Source organism: Oncorhynchus gorbuscha, linkage group LG24, assembly GCF_021184085.1.
Source record: "Oncorhynchus gorbuscha isolate QuinsamMale2020 ecotype Even-year linkage group LG24, OgorEven_v1.0, whole genome shotgun sequence".
Taxonomy (NCBI): domain Eukaryota; kingdom Metazoa; phylum Chordata; class Actinopteri; order Salmoniformes; family Salmonidae; genus Oncorhynchus; species Oncorhynchus gorbuscha.
In genome coordinates, this window is record NC_060196.1 from 18,419,086 (window position 1) to 18,441,964 (window position 22,879).

Sequence of the window (22,879 nt, forward strand, 5' to 3'; positions counted from 1 at the left end):
AGGTGTAGTAGATTGCAGGGTTCAGAATTATACATGAAGTTAGCATGCTCAAGTATGCTGAAGTCAGAAAAGGGAGATCTGTGTTTTAAGAATGTCATCAACAAACTCCAATCATCGCCTATAAAAACAGACCCAAGTATACAGCAACTCCCACTAACATCACCAGAACACACAGGGAAACACTTTGAAACCTCCCTAAAGGAGCACAAACGCTACACTTGGGCTGAAAGAAGACCCCCCCCCCCACACACACACACCCCTCCCTGCCTGATAACAATCAAATCAACACACTGAAGCCATGTTTTCACACTTTGGAATGGACAACCTCACTTCATCAGTTCCAGATTGTCAGTTTCCTGTCCAAGCTTTCAACAGTTGGGATCTCAACTCACATACCCCGGGAGGGGCGGGAGAGACAGTTGAAAGAGAGGCACAGTGGATGGCTACTACTGGGGACTTATTGGATTGTACAGTGTGTACAGACGTAGCGAATGTTCTGGACCGCAGAGAGATTGTTGCACTGTATGTCCTGTTTGATGGTGCCTGTTGAGGTGACTCACATCATAAAGCAGACCAGAAGCACTGCTTGCTGTCCTTTTTCAGTTCTGCTGTCCTGCACTGTCCCTCACTGAGTAACAGGCTACACTGGGCCCAACGTTCTGTAGGTGTAACAGTATAACTTTAGCCCGTCCCCTAGCCCATACCCGGGCGCGAACCAGGGACCCTCTGCACACATCAACAACAGTCACCCACGAAGCATCTTTACCCATCGCTCCACAAAAGCCGCGGCCCTTGCAGGGCAAGGGGAACTACTACTTCAAGGTCTCAGAGCAAGTGACGTCACCGATTGAAACGCTATTTAGCGCGCACCGCTAACTAAGCTAGCCGTTTCACATCCGTTACATAGTGCTGGGCGATATCTCGTGTGGGGTGATACACTGAGAAACATTTGGAATAGGAATTTGGTTTACTTTCAGAATTGACTGGAGTTGAAATGGAACTGACCTCAACCCTGCTAATGATGGAAGCCTACAGTATAGGCTTCTAATGTGATAAAATGGATTTGAATGGACGCTGTATCAACTAAACTTGTCCAATAGAATCCAATCTGTCGCACTTCATATGTTTATATTATTATAAAATGCATCTTCTGCCATAAAACCCTCGTCCTACTCCAGACTCATGGTTCTAAAAATACTTGTATGTTAAAATGTCTTATTCGGCCTCCCGGGTGGCGCAGTGTATCGCAGTGCTAGCTATGCCACCAGCCTCTGGGTTCGCGCCCAGGCTCTGTCGCAGCCAGCCGCGACCGGGAGACCCAATGGGCGACAATTGGCCTAGCGTCGTCCGGTTTAGGGAGGGTTTGGCCGGTGGGGATATCCTTGTCTCATCACGCACTAGCGACTCCTGTGGCGGGCCGGACGCAGTGCACGCTAACCAGGTCGCCAGGTGCACAGTGTCTCCTCCGACACATTGGTGTGACTGGCTTCCGGGTTGGATGCGCGCTGTGTTAAAGAAGCAGTGCGGCTTGGTTGGGTTGTGTTTCGGAGGACGCATGGCTTTCGACTGGTCTCTCCCGAGCCCGTACGGGAGTTGTAGCAATGAGACAAGATAGTAGTTCCTAACAATTGGATACCACGAAATTGGGGAGAAAGGGGGGTAAAATTATAAATAAAAATGTCTTCAATGGTCTCCCACGCGCAACAATTCCCCCCCAATCTCTGAAACACGGTAATCCACCTGCAGAGGTTCTGAATTTAGTTCAGACAGACACTTTGTGGGTGGTTACGAGTCGAGAGGCATTGTCCACTGGCAGCTTCGCTGCTTATAGCATCCTAGGGATCTGCATCGCTGGCCTGCAATGCGGTGTGCTGTGTGGAGATATAAAAAGACAACGGGATAGGAAGGGAGGAGTGAGAGGTGAAGGGGAGAAAGTTCATGCTGTGGTCACAGGGCATTGGGTACAATGAAGGGCTTGGAAAGAGAGAGAGCGAGCTCCTCGACTTTGGTGATGTCATCTATAAAATAGCCTCCAACACTCTACTCAACAAACTGGATGCAGTCTATTACAGTGCCATCCATTATGTCGCCAAAGCTCCATACACTACCCATCATTGCGACCTGTACGCGCTCGTTGGTTGGCCCTCGCTTCATACTCGTCGCCAAACCCAATTGGCTACAGATTATCTACAAGTCTCTGCTCGGTAAAGCCCCGCCTTATCTCAGCTCACTGGTCACCATAGCAGCACCCACTCGAAGCACGCACTCCAGCAGATATATCTCACTGGTCACCCCCAAAGCCAAATCCTCGTTTGGCCGTCTTTCCTTCCAGTTCTCTGCTGCCCATGACTGGAACGAATTGCAAAGAATCTCTGAAGCTGGAAACTCCCTCACTAGCTTTAAGCACCAGCTGTCAGAGCAGCTTACAGATCACTGCACCTGTACATAGCCCATCTGTAAACAACCCATCTATCTACCTACCTCATCCCCATACTAGGTATTTATTTATTTAGCTCCTTTGCACCCCAGTATCTCTACCTGCACATTCATCTTCTGCCGAGCTACCATTCCAGTGTTTAATTGCTATATTGTAATTACTTCGCCACCATGGCCTATTTATTTCCTTAACTTACCTCATTTGTACTCACTGTATATAGACTTTTTGTTTAAATGTTTTACTGTAGGTTTTGTTTAATTCATGTGTAACTCTGTTGTTGTATGTGTCGAATTGCTACGCTTTATGTTGGCCAGGTCGCAGTTGCAAATGAGAACTTGTTCTCAACTAACCTACCTGGTTAAATAAAAGGTGAAATAAAATAAACAAAATATACATTTGTGGAATTAAATTGGCAGCATACAGATACAGAGCCTTTAAGTGTAAAATCTGTCAGATTGCGCTAAATATCTATTAATTTGGGATATATCATCTCACAACTGTCCCAGAGTCTGTTTGGAATAGGGTATTTCTTTCTCGACAAGGTGACCAATAGAATAGGTAAACCTTTCTACTGTGTGGGATAGTAGATTGACAGGCTAGTGATTTTGCTGTTGGTTACTTGTCTTTGCTGAGGAAATGTCTTCAAAGTGCACGTTAGAATTCAGTAAGACATTGTTGCATCCTCGACTTACACGTTCTGTTAATATAAATGACCATAATCTAAAATGTCATTCCTGTCGTCATTCTGAGCAACGTGGGTGGAAGGCATTATCAGGTCACGCACCCAATGCATATGGGTCCAGTACATTTCTGAAATTTCCGGTAAATTAAAATGTTGCCACTCAAATGCCCGGTGCCACAGTTCCCAAAACGAAACCCTGCTCCAAACTGAGGCAGGCCATGTCTTGTGCGAGCTACTTCCCTCAAAAAAAAAAAAAACACTGACTGATGAGTGCCCAGTGAGTCAGGAGGCTTGCCACAGCCAGTGTAAAAATATATAGCCTAGAACAGCCCAAGGCCATTCACTTTGCCAGCCGGATCCTAGAGATGAAATTATGAAATCTACATTCTGCCCCAAGTTAACCCTCTCACAGCTAACTTGCGACATCAATAGCTACATTAACATCAAGCTACGGATGTAGCGACAACAAGACACAAGTCAATTCTAGACAACACAATCAGGACTTACAAGTTTTTGGTAACTCGTTACGACAAAATAGGCTACATTGTTAACTCTTCTTTAAAATGTCCAGAATGTGATCTGATCAGAATCACATTGAAGCTTTGCCAAAAATAATTCCCAGGCTACATGTACGAAAGAGGAAACAGAGCAGGTTGTGGCTTCCAGCCCTCACAATCTAGGCTTATAGATGGCTGCAATGAGGGTGTCTGACATGTACAGTCTTTGCTGAGACATGTTTTACGTGGCAGGATTTGCATAGCGTTGAAGGTTACAACAATTCACCTGTCATCCGACATGCCACGAAAGATCAGCCGTCTCCATTTTCACATTATCTGCATTTTGACTAGAAAGAAGTGACATTCGTGGGAATGAAGAGTTAGGTCTTAAATAGCTTGCAGACATCAAATGCACCATGGATTAAATGTGCTTGAAAAGACAAGGCTCTTACGTAACTCAAAACCACCCATCTCCTTAGATACCAAGGTAAAAGTAGAGTATCTACACATTCACATGGACAGTGTGAAACTGTTGCTCAATATGTACACTGAGCCAAAATATAAACGCAACATGCAACAATTTAATTGTTTTTTTTTACTGAGTTACAGTTCATATGAGGAAATCAGTCAATTGAAATAAATTCATTAGGCCCTAATCTATAGATTTCACATAACTGGGAATACAGTTATGCATCTGTTGGTCAGATACCGTAACAAAAAAAAATAAAATGGGCCTCACAATCGCGTCACGGTATTTTTGTGCATTCAAATTGCCATCGGTAAAATACAATTGTGTTCATTGTCAGTAACTTATGCCTGCCCATACCATAACCCCCCCCATGGGCACTTTGTTCACAATGTTATCAGCAAACCACTCGCCCACGCAACGCCATACACATGGTCTGCAGTTGTGAAGCCGGTTGGACATACTGCCAAATTCTCTAAAACGATGTTGGAGGTGGCTTATGGTAAAGAAATTAACATTCAAATCTCTGGCAACAGCTGTGGTGGACATTCCTGAAGTCACCATGACAATTGCACGCTCCCTCAACTTGAGACATCTGAGACATTGTCAAAACTTCATTTTATAGACTGGCCTTTTATTGTCCTCAGCACAAGGTGCACCTTTGTAATAATCATGCTGTTTAATCAGCTTTTTGATATACCACCCATCAGGTGGATGGATTATCTTGGCCAAGAAGAAATGCTCACTAACAGGAATGTAAAAAATGTTGTGCATAACATTTGAGAAAAATACACTTTTGGGTGTATGGAACATTTCTGGGATCTTTTGATTCAGCTCATGAAACATGTTGCGTTTATATTTTTATTTAGTGTAGTAACTTCAGTCAACTAAAACGTCCCTATGTCACAAAAACAGTAATGAGCCTAAAAAGCAGCTCACTGAGAGAAAACGAGAGACGGAGAGAGTGTCTACAACCTGTACAGGTTTCAACAGGAAGTTGGGGTTCATTTGAATATTGCAGGTGCCCACTGTTTCGCTCTGTCCTAACAGCCTAATTGGGCCCAAACAGATTTCATCACGGCGCAGACTGTTGACAGGGAACAAGAGTTTACATACAGGAAGGTCTCTTCTGACTTGGGTTGTATTCATTAAGGCACGCAACGGAAAACGATATTGACCGTTTATTATTGGACAAGCCCAGGAAGTCACTTCCCGTTTCAGTCGTTTCTTAAGTTTGGCGCCGAATGAACAACAACTATGCTAACTCTGCTCTGACACTGATAAACTCTGAACCTTGTTCAGTGATTAATGTCCCGACCCGTGTGGTGCATTATAAGGATAAGCTGAAATTTGCCACTTGGTTTCCTCTACAGCCAGACACATGTACCCAGCCAAACACATTCACTAAAAATGCATTTGTCAGATGTCCAGATTGAAACCATCTAGTTGTATTTTGCTACCCTTGGACTGCGAGTAAAACATTTTATTGGTTGCACTGATGAGAGCTGTACATACTATCTGGTCACCTCAATCATCCTATTGTTTGGGTGGATGAAACCATGATTTGTTAAATAGTAAACTGCATTAACCTTCCTGCAATAAAAGTGTCTGGCCGTCCACTGTGCCTGCCCGTTTCGATGGGGCCGGCTGCTGTAATGAGCACCTCGTGATTGTATAACATTTCAAAATGCAATTGCGGGTATTAAAGATATTTAAAGAACGATCAATGGGCTCAAAGCACACTGTTTATAATCAAGATATCTGATATGGCTTTGAAATACAGAGCGAGCAAAATTTCACATTGGCCATCGTGAGTGCACTTATTTTATTTCACCTTAATTTAACTAGGCAAGTCAAATTCTTATTTACAGTGACGGCCAAACCCTAACGACGCTGGGCCTATTGTGCACCGCCCAATCCCAGCCAGTTGTGATACAGCCTGGAATCGAACCAGGCCTGTAGTGTCACCTCTGCGATGCAGTACTTAGACCGCTGCTCCACTCCAGTGCCACTCACTAGGCCACATTGCAAAGTTATTTTTAGGACATTACATTTACTGTTCGATGAATATAGGCCAAAATAGTGCACACAAAGGCAAAACCTAATGAAAAATCTAAATAACAATCAAATTACAATAACATTGACAGTAAAATAATTAAAGCCATATTGTCAACACAAAATTCCTGACAATCACTGCAGTAGGTCTCAAAAATCTGATCAACTTAATATCTTTACACTACGCAAGTGCACTTTCAGCAATGTATGATGATAGCTTTTTTTCCCCCTACTTGGCTATGGCAAAACTCGCCTACACCCCTTTGTGGTCGGTCATACAGCATAACCAACTCGTGAAGAGAGTGAAGCTCAGAGATAAGAATTTGAGACTGTGGCAGTTGGCAAATTCTGTTGACGACCGTCTTGTATCCAACTCCCTCATCTGTGCGAGCGCAATTATCGGGTGTCTGTTTCACGGCTCCAATGACCTGCCTGTAGGGGAGAGGAGAGCTCTGGCAATAGCGCTGTGTGCTAGCTAATTAAAGTTGTACAACTGAAATGTTGTACAACTGAAATGTGTCTTCCGCATAATAATGTTGTTCTGAATCAGAGAGGTGCAGGGGGCTGCCTTAAATAAAAAACCACGTCTTCGGCACCCGGGGAACAATGTGTTAACTGCCTTGCTCAGGTCAGCTTGGGGATTCAAACCAGCAACCTGTTGGTTACTGGCCCAACACTCTAACCACTAGACTACCTGCCGCCCCAGGAAGAAGGGAGGAAGAAAGAGCTAAATATATCTACGGTGAAACAAAGCTATCATAAGTGTGCATTACAATATGAAAGCCCGGCTAGAGCACTAGTTATTAGCGTCCCTCTTGCTCTCGCCAATACAATGTGCTATTATGGTGAGACAAAGCTTTTTCCCCACCGCCAAAGGAGAATGAGAGGTAGTAGAGTAAAAGGTGGGGGAACGACGTCATTGTATCAGAGTAGCCCCTATTGTTCTAGTCTGTAAGACCTCTCCCACTGGGATCATTATGACACATCACCGGCAACGTGAAGCGGGAAGGGAAAAACCAATAGCTATTCAAAAGATATTGAGGCTGAAGAGCCTTAATAGGCCAATGACAACAAACGGAAATCCATTTATACTGGAAAACACCCATTTTTTACAATATATTTTAAATCATGATGATACTTCAGCATAACTTGATCATGTAAAACTACCTGCAGAACAAAATCATTTATTTTATACCCTTACTTATAATCCTTAAAATCTCAATTTGTACCGAGATTTGAAGGGTTAACCTCTGGCTAGTGGGCCTAAATACCTCACTGAGGGGCTGCTGGTGGTGGGTCTATCTGCGTCATGGTGAGCAATAGGAGGCTTGGCTGGCTCCGGGGACGCTGGAGAGGAGCAGAGGAGAGTGGGTGCAGGAACGGCAGGAGGTGTGAAAATTAGCACTCCCAACTGCTCAGCTGCCAGCTTTGCACTGGGTCATTGCAGATAGGGAGCGAGAGAGGGAGGGAGAGACGAGCGGGCAGAAATAGGGGAAAGGGAGACGTGCACGCAAAGCCGCATACACACAATACACACATATCCTAAAAAAGGGTTCGATACGGCTCTCTATACATTGAGGCCTATCAGTTCAGATAGCGCTTTAGCATAATGGACTCATAGCAACAGCTGCTACGCAGAGATCGCCATGGGAGATCTGAGCAGTACTGACCATTTTCATGCCAAAGCAAATATGACACTGCTTTAGCACACTGAAAGCCACAGGTTTGACTGAAAAGTCAATTCCTTTCACGAGAGAACATTACCATCACTCCTCGGCTCAAAACGTAAAATCACTATCCATTAGATTTAAAGTAAGCATGATCTTGGTTTTCCCCTTATTTAGGGCAATATTGGTTCCTTTTCATTTCTGTGTTTCTGCTTGGTTTGGCATGAATTTGACATGATTGATTTAGCCACGGAATGATCTCACTCTCGGGTCAGGCGAGAGGAAGGGGGCTTATCTTACTCCTCGATCACACAGACATCGCTATAGTGGAAAATGGTACGCGGCATCATCTGGATATGTGTGCAACAAAAAGTTCAACATTCACCTTCTGCTACCATTTGTCAAGCCGTCTACGCATACAGTTGGATTGCACACGTTCGATAAATCCAACGTAGGCCCCACACAGAACGCACTGCAACGCAACGCTGCAAGGCAAACGCAGCGTTCCATTGGAAATTAATGTACTTCTGGTGTGTCAAAATGCAATGACGCTGTCGGTGTGATCGACGCGTTCGCCAGTGCTAAGTGCTTCTGTGCGTGGGCCTCTGTGCGTGCGCCTGACTCAGCATGCTAAATGCAGAGACTTCACACACAGCTTCAATACCCACTTCGCTGTAGCAGGGAGAGAAAGAAAAAAAAACACAACCAACTGCAAAAGGGGGGCGATGTCATCACCTGCCCAAACGCTAAAAAATACCACACATTGAGGTTAGTAGTCAATAGTAATAGAGAATGAAGTCCTAGGGCGCTGGTCAAATGCAGTGCACGACATAGGGAATAGGGTGCCATTTGTGACACAACCCGTATACCATCTAAAAGGAAGTGAACACAGAGTGGAGTGAATTAATACCCAAGTTAATGTTCATGTATCATGTTCATACTACTTAGATCATCGTTCACACTCTAGATAGAGCAGAGGTGACAGAAGTTCACAGTTCATGGGCAATGCCAATGCCATGTGTGTATTTGAATTGGCAATGCACACAACAGTGTCATCCACCAGGCCTAGCCTAAACATTAGGTCGATAGTTACAGTACATATCGATATAATATTTTTGACAATATATCATATTGCAGGGGTCTCCAACCTTTTCTAGTATGAGCTACTTAAACAAAATAAACAGTAAAAGTGTCATGAGCTCCTCATTTTATTCCAGCTTTCAAATAAGTGTACAAGAGAACATAGTTTATGTTCTGTCAATATACCTGGTAAAATAATGGTTCATAAACAACTATAAAATCGGTGATATATTTTCAAAAATTGTATTCAGTTTTGTTTTTCAATCTTCAAATTACAGCAAGTGATGAAATTGCTGTTTATAATGTGCCGGTCTAGTGATGGTTGTGTAGTGCTGCTGCTTCACTTCAAAATGTGCAAATAATAGATACAAATGATATACTTACTCATGATATACTTCTGCCAGGTAAGCTTCATTTGCAGTTAACATTTCATTGATAAGGTTTAGGGGAAAGTATTTCTGTCATGCCAAAAGACTTATCAGATCAACTGGATACACACGAACTGACAAACAAATGCGCGCATCACATAGACGGGCAATATTGCAGGAAAGCAATTGGCAGACATTGTGTAAGGTTTGACTTTTTAGGCCAATAGTGGCTAACAGGTGTGGGATAATGTCAAAGCTGTGTTGATTAGATAGTAGCTGGGAGTTTATGGTGTCTGATACTTGTGAGATTTGTTTGACAGTTTGGGGTGGAAACGCATAAAAATTGCATGCACTTTCAAAATAGTACGGCGAGCTACCCGTTGCTTGGCGATCAACCTGTTGGAGACCCGTTATATCGTATCGTTTTGACAATATTGCAGTATTGTTTTTGCTCTAGTTGGCTGTACCTACACCAATTGTTTTAGGAATTTTAACATTTTAGTCATTTAGCAGACACTCTTATCCAGAGTGACTTACATAAGCGCCATGCTCTACCAACAGCCACACGGGAGGACTGTTCTCCATCGTTTAGCACTTATTTCTACGACTGATCAAAACTTGTAATTCTCATGGCTCTCTCGTTCCTCCGCAGCAGACTTATGGTGAGAAATACTTTTGGAACGTCAAATTGCAATAAAATCCATGTATCGAATCGTGAGAGCTGCAATACATATCGTATCGGCACCTAAGTATCGTGATAATATCGTACTGATTTTCCATGTCTTTTTGTTTGGCAAGACAGCTCTGCTTCTCACTGTACATTTACATTTAAGTCATTTAGCAGACGCTCTAGGTTGTAGTCTAGATTTAGGTTATTTGAATCTCCATTCACCTTTTATTTATGGTGTTTGTTTACTGTTAATGTAACTAGCTTAAACATAGATTTTGTCATGCCTTTATCCATCTGATATTTTGCTTTCTACCTACTTGGTACCACTTTCGTGCTATTCGCATTCGCAGCTGTGTTGGTATTCCATGCCAAACTGCTATTCAGTATTTTTGTTTGCGAGCATTAATAACTAGTCTACTACTTTCAGCATTTGGTTTGCATTATTTTAGTAATAGCGTTTAGGGCGCTGTCAATTCTGCTGATACAGCGCAGTGGAGATTGGCCTGAAATCTGTAGCCTACCTGTCACTTCAAAAGCAATTAATTGTCTCAGAGAGATTTGAACATAGTTTATTGTGGTATAGTGTGAAATAAGCAGAATTCAATACAATTCCAATGCAAGAACCCCCTAAAAACGGTGTCCCCTTGGCCACTTTATCCTGGCGCCCGGTCTGGAGAGAAGCAGATAAGTAGACAAATGGCTGGTTAGGGGATGCGGCTGGCTGCTCACACGCTCATTCAGATATGACATCTGACATCACGCTCTGAAATCTGATATTCTATGTGTAGGACACACAGGGATGCATTCTGTGTTCAGTCACTAATTCTATAATGAGAAACATGCACCATTATTCATTGGCGGGTGGTAATGTTAGCTTGCCATCTTAGATGCTAATGTAGCTAGCTAGTGAATCTTAACAGCTTTGTGTGAAATCATTTGCGCTATTGAAACATTCACGCAACTAAAATTTGCTTCTATCAACTATAACCACAATATTATTTCTAACACAGGTTGCTTAAATCGCGTTGCATTCCAAATTTCCCAGTCAGGAACAAAGTTTCTTGAGTGGAGTGAGTGATGACACAGCTGCCATGCAACATGAAACATTCACCACCTCCATGTGCCAAGTCGATGAGAATAAGGTCTTAAGCAGCCTATAACAAAATCTTAAGGAACATCCCAGTCTTTTGCACAAGCACTTAATGTACAGTGGGCAGCAACATCCAGTTGAGAAATAGCTGAAATCCACACTCTTACGCTCACACTTCCTGGCTATGGCATCACTTCCTCCCACAATATTTCCACTTTGGTGGTCAAACAAATTGTGATGAAGGCATTTAAACGATACAGATATCTTCAACACCACAGAAATGGTTACTATAATGAACAAAAATCTAAACGCAACATGCAACAATTTGACTCATTTACAGTTCATATAAGCAAATAAGTCATTTGAAATAAATTCATTAGGCCCTAATCTATGGATTTCACATGACTGGGCAGGGGCGCGGGCATGGGTGGGCCCAGACAATCAGAATGAGTTTTTCCACACAAAAGGGCTTTCTTACTAAGAGAAATGTCTCACACGATCCCACAGATGAAGAAGGCGGATTTGGAGGTCCTGGGCTGGCACGTTTACACGTGGTCTATTGCCAAATGATCTAAAACAACGCTGGGAGGTGGCTTATGTATGAGAAATTAACATTAAAATACACAATTACAGAAATAAGCTTTTTGTGCATATGGAGGTCAGTACAGGTGCATCAAAGCTGGGAGACTGAAAAACAGCCTCTATCTCAAGGCCATCAGACTGTTAAACAGCCACCACTAACATTGAGTGGCTGCTGCCAACACACTGTCATTGACACTGACCCAACTCCAGCCATTTTAATAATGGGAATTGATGGGAAATGATGTAAATATATCACTAGCCACTTTAAACAATGCTACCTTATATAATGTTACTTACCCTACATTATTCATCTCATATGCATATGTATATACTGTACTCTACATCATCGACTGCATCCTTATGTAACACATGTATCACTAGCCACTTTAACTATGCCACTTTGTTTACTTTGTCTACACACTCATCTCATATGTATATACTGTACTCGATACCATCTACTGTATGCTGCTCTGTACCATCACTCATTCATATATCCTTATGTACATGTTCCTTATCCCCTTACACTGTGTATAAGACAGTAGTTTTGGAATTGTTAGTTAGATTACTTGTTGGTTATCACTGCATTGTCGGAACTAGAAGCACAAGCATTTCGCTACACTCGCATTAACATCTGCTAACCATGTGTATGTGACAAATAAAATTTGATTTGATTTGATTTGGAACACTTCTGGGATCTTTTATTTCAGCTCATGAAACATGGGACACTTTACAAGTTGTGTTTATATTTTGGTTCAGTAGAAATATTGTCTGCATTGTGCTCCGTCTAAATTAGCCTTTTAATATTTTCTGGTGCCTACCAAATATAGGCTAAGACTACAAAACAATATGCTGAGACTCAAAGCAGTATTTAGCAACAAACAATAAGGAACTAGCAGAGTGACCAATTCACAATAAGAAACACTGCTATTCAAATATTGGGAGCTTCCTCCCTGACCATGTGTAACAAGTAAAAAACAAAACAAGGAGCCAAATGTCCCTTGTTTCAATAGAAGTGTAAGGGCTGTACTTCAAGTCGAGCCCAGGACACCAATCAATGTGAGTCAGGCCATTGTTATTCTCCATTACATAAGGGCTGCTCTCCACCTCTTATCTCCGTCAGTCCACAGTCATAATCGCTAGTTAGTTCATACCCTGTCAGATAGCATTAACCCCAGCTCTGTTTGTCAATGCGGAAGAGGTGCGTGCACAGAGAAAGTGAACTTGGGGGGGGACAAGCAAACCTTTTAGGATGACGACACTGCACGCTCCCTCACTCAGACACACAGGGTCAGGTGGCTTTATATAGGTCTACTGTTTGTTAAAGGAGGAGAGAGAGCAGAGCTACCCTGCGTGTGGGGCACCCACTCTCCTGCGTGTTTATTTTCAAAAAGCCACAGGCCCTCCTCAGCAAGCATGGTGTGTGCCCCAGACCTTGTTTTTGTCCACAGACAGTGCAGAAATAAGTTATGTTCGGTCATCATTTGATCCCCGGATCTACCTAAATAAAGTAAACATTAGCGGTGACCTTATTTGAACCAGTTAAACCATCAAACATGCTTCAAGGGAGAGAGGTGAGGACCAGCCGAGAAAATTGGTCAGCTGTTCATACGACACTCCACCTTGTGTAGAGTATAACATAGAGCCAGGGGGTTTCCCTGACAACGCAACCTGATCAGGAAGAACTGAAGAGAAAAACTCCAGGCCCTAGACATCGCTTTGGTTCAGAACATTTGTCCCTCAGCAACATGCAACAGGTTGGTAAAGTTGGTCAAAACCACCATTTAATAATAACAAAACCTGCTAACAAAATCAAATCTTCCTGACAATTGCAATATGCGCAATGTAGGAAAATAACTGAAACTATGCATTCAATTTTTTTTTTATACCCAGAACCTAAAATGATGGATGTGGGTTAGGGCTGACCCCCTTTAGTTGACTGGTCGATTGTTTGGTCGATAGGCTGTTGATTATCGTAGATTTTAGTCGAGCAGTAGCAAAGTCTGAGTGGACTGCTGCATTGTGGACGCCATGGGGATGGCACAGTCCATCACTCTATGACATGTGCTACTGAAATTGTATATGGTTACATTATGTAAGAACGGTGCAACACAAATAAAAATGAGATTATTTGATAAGAAATGCGTTTTCTCCCGCGTTAGATAGTGGTCGCTGTCGCAGTTATAAAATGCATCAGTGCGCTGTTGAATTGGTGCCTTTTCCTAGACCATGTTGCTATGTGCACACATTTAAACCAGCATATTGGTGTTGAGAACAATGCGGTGGAGGAAGCAGCGGAGAACACAACCCTTGCCTTAATTACCTAAGAAAAGTGAGGAGAGCGGAGACTAACGTAGGTCTATAATCAATAGCCTAACTTAAAGGTGCCTGGATTTATAAATCATCCATATATAGACAGAAATAAGACCGATCCTGCTTCTGTTTGAGTGTTTGTTTAATAGCCTACTGATTCCGTGAGCGCCAAGCCTCACAAAACCACGTCGGATAAACAAAATGTCTGTTTTTAATCTTTGCTATGCCGTAAAAGGCTGGACCAGCCTCTCTGGTATTAGTTATTTAGTATTGTTACACTGTTCCAAATAGAACAATTATATTTATAATAACCCTCCTTTTTCCTTGATCTTGTTATTATTATTATGATGATGATGATCACTATAATAAGTAATGTCATTAGTAGGCTTTAGTATAGCAGCTTTGTATAACCATCATTGAGCTGGAGGCCTAAGAGCACATCCTGTTTTATTAAAAGAGTGAGGCTTTTAATAAAATACTTTTACAGGCTACTGTATCAATCAATCATTCATTTGGTTATGTCATCACACGAGTCATTCATGATTTGAAATGCAATCAAGCATTTTAGTAGTAAAATGAAGCGACCACTAAATAATTTGCGTAAACAAATAGGCCTAAACTGTTCCTAAACAGTTGATTTCAGAAATTATATTAACGAATGAATGTGACTCTTCAGTATTTGCTGTAATAATAGCTTTACAAAAAAAACGTTAAAGACTCTGGTACGCTTATAGTGTTGTTTACATTGTTCCAAACGGTCAGAAAAAGTGTATTGTAATCTAACAGCACCTGTATGGCACACACAATATGCAGGCAGCACTTTCTCCTTACATCTTTTTTTTCTATATCTCCAGTATTTTCCACAACTAATCAAATATATTCGACATCCGACTTCCCCTTAACCTCCTGAGCAACCAGTAAACATTCCCCCATTTCGAGTTTGTCACGTCGTCTGCAACGATTTTACTGTCACATGTTAGTGTTCTTAGTTTGTTATAACCAATTTATTGATGTGATTATGATATGCTATTGGTCATGTGTATGTGATGCATATGTGTCACTTAAAAAGAGAACAAGGGGTTTAGAGAATAGGAAATATTTTTCCAAATTAGGGATTTCAGTAACATTTCAGTCAGAAATGGCTGTAATTGTAATGTGAAATGTGTAATCTCTATTTCCTAAACGTGAGAGGGCTGTCTAGTGTAAGTCAGCTCTGCACCAGGCTGATAGGACACTGTGTGTGCTTTTAGAGCCTTGTAAAACCACAGTGCACTACCCACAACACATCTGCTATGAGATGATAGCAGGGTGGGAGTTTAGTTTGGTGTTCAGCTTTGAACCAAGGGTGGCTTTCATTGAAATAAGAAAGTAAGACTGCAAGGGAGCAGTGGGTGGGAGGCATATTCAATGCACCTACAAGATTCTTAATAGAGGACTACCACATTCCCTCGAGCTTTGCTCGGTGCTACTATGTATGACTGTACAGACAATACCGATCAAGGAGCAAGGGAAGAAACTGACATTGTCCTCTGTCCCCAATGTATGCATGTAGGGTGAATTGAACGATTGACTTAGCACATGCTATATGGCTGCCTGCAGGTTCACTCCATTTATTGCGTGGACACTTTACGCGCTGATTAGAGCACCGACATGCAGCGAAGTACACTTGATAGTTCAGTGCGACCCTTCTTTTAAGCCGGCCCTTCTCTAGAATGTTGATCAAAGCCATGGAGACGATAGCATTGAATTAGAATGAGTTGAATTAAGATTATGACGACCACTCATTGTCAAGACCCTTGGTCTCTAAGCAACGGCTGGGGAGGAAAGAGGACTAACAACATAACAACGAAGTGGAGAAAGCAGAGCAAGTGTCACACAGCTGGTCCTAGCTGGATCCCTATACTTTTAATGTTTGCACATCTGTATGGTGTAAGAGATATGGGTTAGGGCTAAGTGGAATGGGACCAGCTGACAGACAGGTAGACACACAAACAAACACAGTAGCAAGTGACCCAGACAGAGAGCTAGCAAGATAAAGAAGAACACGCACACCAAGATTTCCGTTGGGAAAATGTGTTGCAGGACAACATGACCGGGAAGACTTTAATTTCATGAAATCTCTAGATGAAAGAAATCTAGATGAAAATCTGTTCAATTTAGAAAGAGGGGGAATAAAGACTCAATAACTAGAATGGGTTGCTAATAAGACTATGATTGTGTCTTTGGCTTCTGGACAACGAAAGAAAATTCATATGAAAACCAACAGGAAATAGAGAAGTAAATGGAAATTAAATTTGCCAAAATGATATAAATTAGAGCAGTCATTTGAAAAGAGTAAGAACATTTCAGGGAGACAACGCAAAGGTGAAATTCATTAAACACCAATAATTGAATTCATTGCCCTTGACAATCAACTGTTCTGTCGTGGATGATGTTGGCCTTCACCGACTGGTCCCAAGCAATAACTATTTTTCAGATGTTGCCCTACCGGAGTTCCACAGTATTGTTGGAACGCACATCCATGAGCTACTTGCTATGAGCGTCACTGCTATTAGCTTCACGACTGACATTTGGACCAGCAATGTCAACCCTATGAGCATGCGGAGTCTGACAGCACAATGGGTCGACGAGGATTTCGTACGGAGGAAAGCCATAATACATGTTCAAGAATGTGCTGCTTCTCATACCGCTCCTGCCATTTCAATGGCATTTGAGAACAATGTTTGAAACATGAACACACTTCCTAGCTCCATTCGAACAACTGACTCGGGAAATAAGCTCATCCACTGCGTCTGCAGCAGACGTGATACTCTCTGTCACGGCATTGAAAAGCCTGCTCAAAACTGCCGACAGACCGTGGGGTTAAAGCTTACAAAAGTACTGTACAAGAGGCTGTGAACAAGCGATTCGGTGGGATTCTGTCAGAGCCTTGTTACTGTGTCGCCACCATGCTCGATGCTAGGTACAAGGACCACTACTTCAATGCAGACAAGAAACATGGACAGAGCTGAAACTTCACTGCTTGACATGTATGATGAAATTCTGGTTGAGACTGAACAAACGAACAACAAAGCAGCAGCAGTCAGTGAAAGAAATAGGTTTTACTGGTAAACACCAACAAAATAACTTCTGGGTCAGTGTGTGTCAACTATTTAACTGTACTAGAATGCTTAAAAGGCCACTAAAATGTTAAATATCGGTATCGTTTTTTTTTTTTGGGGGGGGGGGGGGCGTCCTTATTGAAATGAAACTGTTCCACGAAAATGTGTATATGGAAATCATTATAACAGGTACGCAGAACGGTAGGATAAATTGTAAGCTTCCCCAAAATTTAAACTCGCATGCCGCCTAGCCTATGAAGTCTTTATACAATAAGGTAAGACATGCCTCAAAATACGAAATAAAACATTCAGGTTTCAAAACAATCACACTGTAAAGTGGTGGGTGATGCACTGATAGCCTGTTGCATGCACTTGAATGGGAGGAGCACTTCAATTACCAGTTGAAAAAAATAGTAGCTTGTTTTAATTGTGCACCAAAACTGTTAACATGAGATCGCATTTAGAATTGTCGTGCAATGAATGGGCTTATAAAAGCATGTTTTTTAACTCCAGCAGCAACCAACTGAAGAACTGCAGGAGAAATACCGCTTTCATCCAACACAAAAAAAAAAGGCCAATTTAAAACATTGACTGATAATATTTTTTATTCATTGATGGGCATATCTTGAAATGTATTTTTTTTGCCCAGGCATTTTGCCAGGCAACAGTTTTATTTATCAGCTTTTCGCTATAATTTTTTGGGGAAAAACCAGGCAATTGTTTGTTAACGGAAACCCTGACACACGCACAAACAGCAAGGTCATTGGCTCAGACCCGTTCCCTCTATCTCCACCCTATTTTCAAGGTGGGATAAGAGTGATGGCACCTTGCGTCAAGAGGTACGATAACCCAAGCACAAGAGGCTCTGGAGCCCTGGTCCCCAGGTCGAGGGGATTCAACCAGCACTGCCTGTCCACACTTTCCTATCACTTCTCTGGGCTCAGAGACACTTCCACACTGGGTCTGGAGGGAATGTGCCTAAGGAAATCAATCAACAGCTATTTGAAGTTAAAATGGTGCATCCTGCTAGCACACGGTTAGCTCGTATCGCTACTGATAAGGAGATGGTAGGAAGTCATCAAGTGACATTTTGCTACCAATGCGCTGAGGAGCGCAGCACTGTTTAGTATTAAATTCAGTGTTATTGAATGTTAGCCCTGTCCAAGGACTCCACACCTTCCCAGTGTGTTTGTACTGGGGGACATTTTTAGCAACAGCCTAAGTAGTAGGCTAGGCTAGGTTAGCTACGTGTTAGATAGTAAATCAAATGCCAACTTCCCATACAAAACATCATTCCCTCAGGGCTTTGTGAGCAAGCAACTGGGGCCACTTACAGTGCCAGTGACAAGTTGAGTACACACAGGAGACTCAGGGCTCTGTTTCTTGACTGTCAGGGGGCTTTTAGAAGTAGCTGACACTAACCAGCAGCACGCAGCTAGCCAACAGTGGCTGCCATGACAGTCCCAGCTATATGTTAGATCAAAGAAATTTGATAGCAAAAGAAGTGCAGTTCTGACTTGTCTTGTAAATGTCATTCTCTAGTCACTAGTGCTATGGCTAACCAGAAAACACAACAAAGAATAGGCCTATATTCACAGTATGAATGTGGAATGTATGTGCTTGAATGTGGAATGTCCTCACTCCTTCAGTCATTGCCAAACCAATTCAATTTGTTATCTTAAAACGCAGCACTAGGGTCAACACTTCATTCAAATGAGCTATTGGCATCTATGCTTCCAGTCTTTCATGGAACAAGAACACATTTAACTGCCGTCAAGATGTATTACATATCAATGTTCTATTCGTTAAGAAAGGAGACTTTTCGCAATCTGGAGTAAAAAATAAAATAAAAACTCTGGTCAGATGGACCTCGACTGCATTTTCTTTAAAGGAGTTCTAAAATGAGTCTGGAATGTATTACCGTGCCGCTCTTTCGCCCTCTCCCACTCGTGTTCACGCCCTCCACACTCATACCAACATAAACACCACACCATATTGAAAAGGCCCCAATAAGGCCCTCTTAGAATCCCCTCTGGAGCTCCAGTATCTAAAACATATAGCCTAGGCATAGACATTCTAGTACAGTTCAACAGTTAACACACACACACACACACAGCGTTCTAAGGCATGGCATCTCAGTGCAAGAGGCGTCACTACAGTCCCTGGTTTGAATCCAGGCTGTGTCACATCCGGCCGTGATTGGGAGTCCCATAGGGCGGCGCACAAATGGCCCAGCGTCGTCCGGGTTTGGTAGGCAGTCATTGTAATTAAGAATTTGTTCTTAACTGACTTGCCTAGTTAATAAAAGGTTACACACACACTGCCCAAAAACTTATTGTGTTGGCATTTACGTTTGTCCCCATTACCAGTAAAACAATCTAAACTGATTTCTTTCACTTACTTGCTGTGCTGTTTCGTAGTTCATTTGTTCATACATTTCACGTAAGCCCTGTTTGTCTGCATCAAAGTAGTGGTACTTGTACGAGCATGTGGCGACAGAGTAAAGAGAGAATGCCTGTTGAGCAGGCGTTTCAATGCCGTGACAGAGAGTATCACGTCTGCTGCAGACGCAATTGATAAGCTTATTTCCCGAGTCAGTTGTCCAAATAGAGCAAGCTAGTGTGTTCATGTTTCCAAGTTTCAGACAACCAGCACATTCATGAGAATGAAATAAGACTTCTCAGTACGAAATCCTCATCAACCCATTGTGCTGTCAGACTCATCATGCTCATGGGGCTGATATCGCTGGTCCAAATGTCAGTCGTGAAGCGAATAGCAGTGACGCTATTACTGTGTAACTCCGGTAGGGCAACATCTGAAAAATAGAACACTTGGTAGAGTGTACCGGTGCTCGACCAGTCGGTGAAAGCCAACATCACCCACGACAGAGAACGGTTGATTGTCAAGGGCAATGAATGCCATTATCTTGGTGTTTAATGGATTTCACCTTTGAGGTCTCTCGCTCAAATTTTCTTACTCTTTCAAATGACTGCTCGGTCCACACAGCACACATTGTGGGCTAGGTTAGGAATGCTGTGTTGCACAGTCATTACGTCATGTACCTACGTTATAAAGGTATGTACGTCAGCTTTGACATTGTTTTTGCACACCGGCGTTAAACTAGACATCGGGTCGATGTCGGCAGTTTTAACTAATATCGTCCGATTCCGATATCTTCACCGATATATCGTGCATCTCCACTATAAATGCATCGGAATACATGTAGGCTACACATTACAGTGGATGTGAACTTGTGTGACAAGTCAAAATGATGCTTGATTTAACAACACAAGTCCTATTCCACTCTGCACACCACACCCAGTTTGGTCTTTCGCCCACTTTGGTTCTCTCATCTGAAAGATGCACACCTGTCATAATCCAAGCTTCGATTAAACTGCATGCAGTGGTTTGTTTCCATAGTCCTAACTTAACTACACTTGGCTGTTTCTACATTCTCTCTCCACTCAAGACAGCAAATCCTTTCGGATCATAGTGGGATATTATTTATCTGCCATTTTCCACACCTATGGTTGTTGTGTGGCGTGGTGTGAGTGAAACAAAATGAGTAACGTAACAAGAATGTTGGTTTGTCGTCGCCAAGGGATATCAAGGATTAGAAGATCTTACCTCTCTTCCAGTGGAAGACTGCCTTTGCTGCGCTCTTCCACCTACGTAGACAAGCAAACAAAACAACTAAATTACAAAACAACAACTAAACCTCCATAAATACATAGCAGATTAAAGAATGTATATATTAGTCTTGTAATTACAGTTTAGCCTAATAGTTTCTATATTGAGTCATTGTTTTAAAGTGCAAATTAGTATGATGAGCATCATTAGTAGGATTTCAGCACTTGATAATGAATAAACAATGGACAAATATAATCAATCAAGAGTGTTAGGCTTAAATAAACCCAAATGAATCAACAAATTAGCTGCAGTCTAAGTTTGTACGTTTATAACATTTATGTTTTGGATAAAAGGAATGCCGTATGAAAAAAATTAAAATGACTATCTTTCTAAATGCTCCTAAGGTGAATGGTGGCCCATTGTGACAACACTAATACTCAAAGCAGATGCACGGGTACATGATGTACTTCTTATCCGGGTGGGTGTAATCTTGATTGCTGATTGGTTAAAACCGCATCCCAGCCGGTGTCTAGTCCTATTTATTCCGTTCCATCTGACTGCGCAATCCACTGTCATCAAGTTTATAAATTGATTGGTTGGGCTGATCTCCACTATAAAAAGCATCTAGACATTATCTCACATTTCTTTTAGACTAACCTTACATTTTCAACAGTGGAGATTTGTATAAACCTCGCTGTCTGTCTCCGACACTTGGAACATTGTTTCAACATTCAAATTCGATCTCCAGCTGTCCCATAGTAATGAACGTGTCGGGACCAGACAGGCAGGCAGGCAACGTTTCTCAGCCAGTTAAAATCAGGAAGGAAAAAAAGAGCTAAAACAAATGAGTCTACTTTGTGGTTATTCTGGCTGCACATTTTGACGTGACTAAGTTAGCCATAGTTGGCTAGTTAACAAGGGATAAGAATGTTGCCAGCTATTATGGCAATGGAACATTTAGAACGAACGACTGTGTCGCATCCATAGATGGAGAACGACTGGGTCGCGTCTCTAGCAACTGAACCGATAGAATGAACGACCAGCCAGCTTGGGTAACAAGCAGAGATGTGTGTCAGGACAATATCTTGTGGAAGATTGAAAATTCTGAAAATGTGTCAATCATTAAGTGAATATGTCAGTAACCCGTTGTAAGACACTGCATCTTAGTGCAAGAGGCGTCACTGCAGTACCTGGTTCAAATCCAGGCTACATCACAAACGGCCGTGATTAGGAGTCCCATAGGGCGGCGCACAATTGGCCCAGCGTCGTCTGTGTTTGGCCGGAGTAGGCCATCATTGTAAATAAGAATTTATTCTTCACTGCCTAGTTAAATTAAATGTTAAGTAAAAAATAAATAATGCCCTCGAAGCCAGTGTTACTAATACATAATCTAAACAAACATCGGCTTCTCTGGCATTATCCCCTAAATGTAAGAGCCACAGAGATTTTCTTATTACATACAGCTTTGTAAACTGGAGTGTTAGCCGAACTCGTTGCTACCATTGAACAGCTCACTTCCATAGGAACAATCTGGGGCCCATGACATGAGTCACATTGGCGAGCTCTCAGCAGTACATTGACTTTTTGTACAACGGGAGGAGAGTGGCTGTGTGGGGATAGTTGTTTTTAAAGTACAGTAGTAACTTTGTGCATGCAGCCCCCTTTTATACAATGGAGGCGTTGGTGTTGCCAGAAGAAAAAAAAAAACCTAATTCTTTACAGCAGTGATCACCAACCTCCAAGCCATTCCTAGTCAATCACCAAAAATGTACGTAAAAACCCAACAATAATGCCTTGCGTTCCTATATTATTATGATTTGCAGCTTGTGTCTTTAAATATTGAGGAATATTTCACTTTCTCTGGTCATAGGAGTCACAACATTAATTGGTGCATGAGGCAGAAGTAATGCAGTGTGATTTAAGTTTGTTTCGCTATCAGCTGGAAGACTTTCTCCTTTCTCAGCGAAGAGGGACGTTGAGTCTGGTGACCGGCAGCCTCACCGCTGATCCCTCCCTCCCCTCAGACGCAGGCTATCAGTCCAATAAATAAGAAGTTCCATACACAAAAAAGCGTATTACTCTCAAGTACACGAATGTGTTCACATCCCTGTTAGTGAGCATTTCTAAGTTAATCCATCTACCTGACAGGTGTGGCATATCAAGAAGCTGAATAAACAGCATGATCATTACACAGGTGCACCTTGTGCTGGGGACAATCAAAGGCCACTCTAAAAATGTGCAGTT

The 22,879-nt window shown here is 42.2% G+C and overlaps 1 protein-coding gene across 6 annotated transcripts in view; it reads right to left on the minus strand.

Moving 5' to 3' along the window:
- The window catches only part of tmem131l (transmembrane 131 like), a 90,411-nt gene that overhangs the window by 49,222 nt on the left and 18,310 nt on the right, over positions 1-22,879 (minus strand). For all 6 annotated transcript variants that reach the window (XM_046325280.1, XM_046325278.1, XM_046325277.1 and 3 more), the window contains exon 3: positions 20,633-20,673. In XM_046325280.1, the coding sequence (XP_046181236.1) occupies positions 20,633-20,673 (41 nt within the window). The remainder of the gene's footprint in view (positions 1-20,632; positions 20,674-22,879) is intronic.